The 2,965-nt window shown below is 34.4% G+C and overlaps 1 protein-coding gene across 3 annotated transcripts in view; it reads left to right on the forward strand.

Moving 5' to 3' along the window:
- The first annotated feature begins 588 nt into the window (after nt 1-588).
- The window catches only part of LOC106883825 (uncharacterized), a 54,096-nt gene continuing 51,719 nt past the window's right edge, over nt 589-2,965 (forward strand). Inside the window, exon 1 of one of the 3 annotated variants that reach the window (XM_052968653.1) lies at nt 589-741. In XM_052968653.1, coding sequence (XP_052824613.1) covers nt 681-741 — 61 coding nt within the window. In that variant the 5' untranslated portion in view covers nt 589-680. The remainder of the gene's footprint in view (nt 742-2,965) is intronic. The other 2 variants (XM_052968651.1, XM_052968652.1) reach the window with 2 other exon arrangements.

A 2,965-nucleotide genomic window follows, 5' to 3' on the forward strand; every position in this document is an offset into this window, starting at 1 on the left:
TTTAGAACTAGTTCGTTCTACTTTCAAGGATAAAGTAACAGAGAAATATGTAGAGAGAGTTAAATGCCCCTGGGGGTGGAAAAGAAAACAAAACAGAAAAAAAATCACTGCAAAAAATATGAACAGATAAAGAAAGAAACTAACAAAGTAACAAATATTCACCATGACCATTTTTCTTGCCATTTTTTGTTCCAATTCTGAGATAAATAAATCAGATTGCTAAATACATTAAGAATCTAAAACATGGCAGTAAACTCAACTGACCAGATGTGTTCACACTCTCATTGAGAACTGTACATCTGGCTTGCAAACCTCACACACGAAGAATAAGATTAATTCAACAAGATTTCTTTCTCAAGCAATAATTTTCTTTTTTATCAGTTGACGTGACAAGAGTCCATCTATTTAAGCTAACGAAAGAGGCATTGTGTAAATTCAAAAGCTACTAGTTTTATGTTTTCACCGATTTTGTATATAGTTATCAAAAGCAGTTTTTTTTATTCAATTTAAAAGATACTGTTGTTGTCAATTGTAATCGTTTGTATATATATTAAATCGACAATGGTCCTGTGAAGCTTTCCATCTGCTTTACTGCTTATAAGACTACTTAGCAGTTTTTTGCTGGCCAGACGAAGTGAGACAGAAGCAGTGCAACTCGGAAACCCCCATCTGATTCAAAGATGAAGAATTTCATTAGTGTAACCTGTCTGGTTACTGTACTCTGCTTCTCAGCAATATGTGGTAAGTTGACAACATTTATACTTGGGACAGTTAAATAATCTGAAAACAGTGCAATAAAAAATATCACTCGAGGTGGATGGCATTTCATGTGTTATGTTTTAAATTCTTCTGCAACATCTTCAAATGAACTCATAAACTTATAGAGTTTTAACTCAAGGTAACATTGATTATATATATAGATAGACAGATAGATATGTATGTATACACAATCACACATGGATGCGTATACACGTATACATGTGTGCGTGTGTGTGTCATTTTAACGGTTAAACTCAAAGTAGAAAAAGGTTAAAATAATATCGTATAGATATTGGGTTCAAATCCCCTTTAGATAGAAAGGCTGCTAGTGGAACACGAACCTATATCTTCTGTAAACATGACAGCCGTTCTATCATTAGACGAAGCAATCCTTCGAGTTTCTCTAACCAGTTTAGAAACTTTATTCTTATCAGCCTTTGATTTTTTTTTTTTTTTTTTTTTAGCCAAAGATTTTAACCGAATATTTACACGCTATTATCTATAGCATTATCTACTTCAAGTTCAAAATTCTTATGACATAAACTATACATACATATACACACACATACACACACACACATGTATATATTATTGATATAGTACTAATATATTAAGAAAAATAAGAAAACGTCACTTTGCAAGAAATTTAAGTAAAAAGTGTACTAGAATAATTCTGAAGTATTGCTTGAATTACGTGTCACCATCATGTCAGGCTATTTAAATTGTCTTTAACTCCAAAGCAAATTTTTAAAAAAATATTGTATCTTTTAAATCCTACGATTGTATATCTTTCATTGAAGCAGTTATACTGTGAACATTACTTCTCAGTTGCCCACACCAAATGTTGCTAGTGACTACAAAGAAATAAAATTGAAACTTGCATTATTTTGGTAAATGCTTATTGGAGCATCCATTGGTCAAGATTGATCATTAATCTGTATGTGTAGGGATGGGAAAGATCTTTTAAAGAAGACGTGGGGAGAAGAGACTAACAGCTGGTTATACTTGAGTCTATTCTCTCTACGCCACCGATTCCATCCAAGGGAAAGACCGTCGACGTGAACCGATTCAGTTTGTCACTTGTATCGTCGCAAATATAATTGCAAATGCGAAAATGATGTATTATCTAACACATTGAAGTGATATGTAATGGGGTTCCCCATAAAATAGTTTCTATGTTCTAAGTATTGGATTGTTAGATAAATTCGTTCGCTGTTTTTTTTCTTTCATTTTAATTCTTATTTCATCAACAATTTGGACAAATCGATCAAAAATAAATTTTCCTTCTTATCAACTTTCTAATAGCTTGTTAGTGCCTTGACAGTAGAAATCACAGCATCTTGATTCAAATAACATTGGAAAGAAACGAACGAATTTATCTGAAAAATCAATATCTATAGAAATTATTCCTAAACACTTGCCACTCAAACTTGACAAGCTCTTCCTGATGTTTTGTTTCACTCTATACAAATATAGCGTGATTCCGGATTCGTACGTCATGAATAACCGAGAGTTTTGTATTTAATTCAATAGTGTTGTCTTTTCTTTGTTTTGCCTGTTGTTGAGTGTGTTTGTGGTGTAATATGATATTTTGTTTTTGTAATTAGGGGCTATGTTCATATAAAGCACGCAGCAGAGCTTGAGTTTATTCTTATAAAATTCGAGATCAAGTTCAACTCTGTGACTACTCAGTTGCTGGTCCTTGTTTTAATTTCTTACTCTATGCTGTGCGAGAAACCTCAAGCTTAGTGATGTTTTCTACCAGAAATAGGACAAAAGAGCGTCTATGTCATACTTCGCTCAGCTAGAAGTAACAGAAATCTTATTCTTCATTATTTACATTATTAACATTTGACGGATATTTGTCCTCATCTTGTTTGTTGTTGACACAACGTTTCGGCTGATATACCCTCCAGCCTTCATCAGGTGTCTTTGGGAAATTTCGAACCTGAGTTCTCATTCCTAAGATATTTTTCGATGTTGCTGTTATTAGTGGAGGTGCACTGGCCCAGTGGTTAGGGCAACGGACTCGCGGTCATAGGATCGCGGTTTCGATTCCCAGACCGGGCGTTGTGAGTGTTTATTGAGCGAAAACACCTAAAGCTCCACGAGGCTCCGGCAGGGGATGGTGGCGAACCCTGCTGTACTCTTCCACCACAACTTTCTCTCACTCTTACTTCCTGTTTCTGTTGTGCCTGTAATTCAA

Source organism: Octopus bimaculoides, chromosome 6 (genome assembly GCF_001194135.2).
Source record: "Octopus bimaculoides isolate UCB-OBI-ISO-001 chromosome 6, ASM119413v2, whole genome shotgun sequence".
In the NCBI taxonomy this organism is placed as follows: domain Eukaryota; kingdom Metazoa; phylum Mollusca; class Cephalopoda; order Octopoda; family Octopodidae; genus Octopus; species Octopus bimaculoides.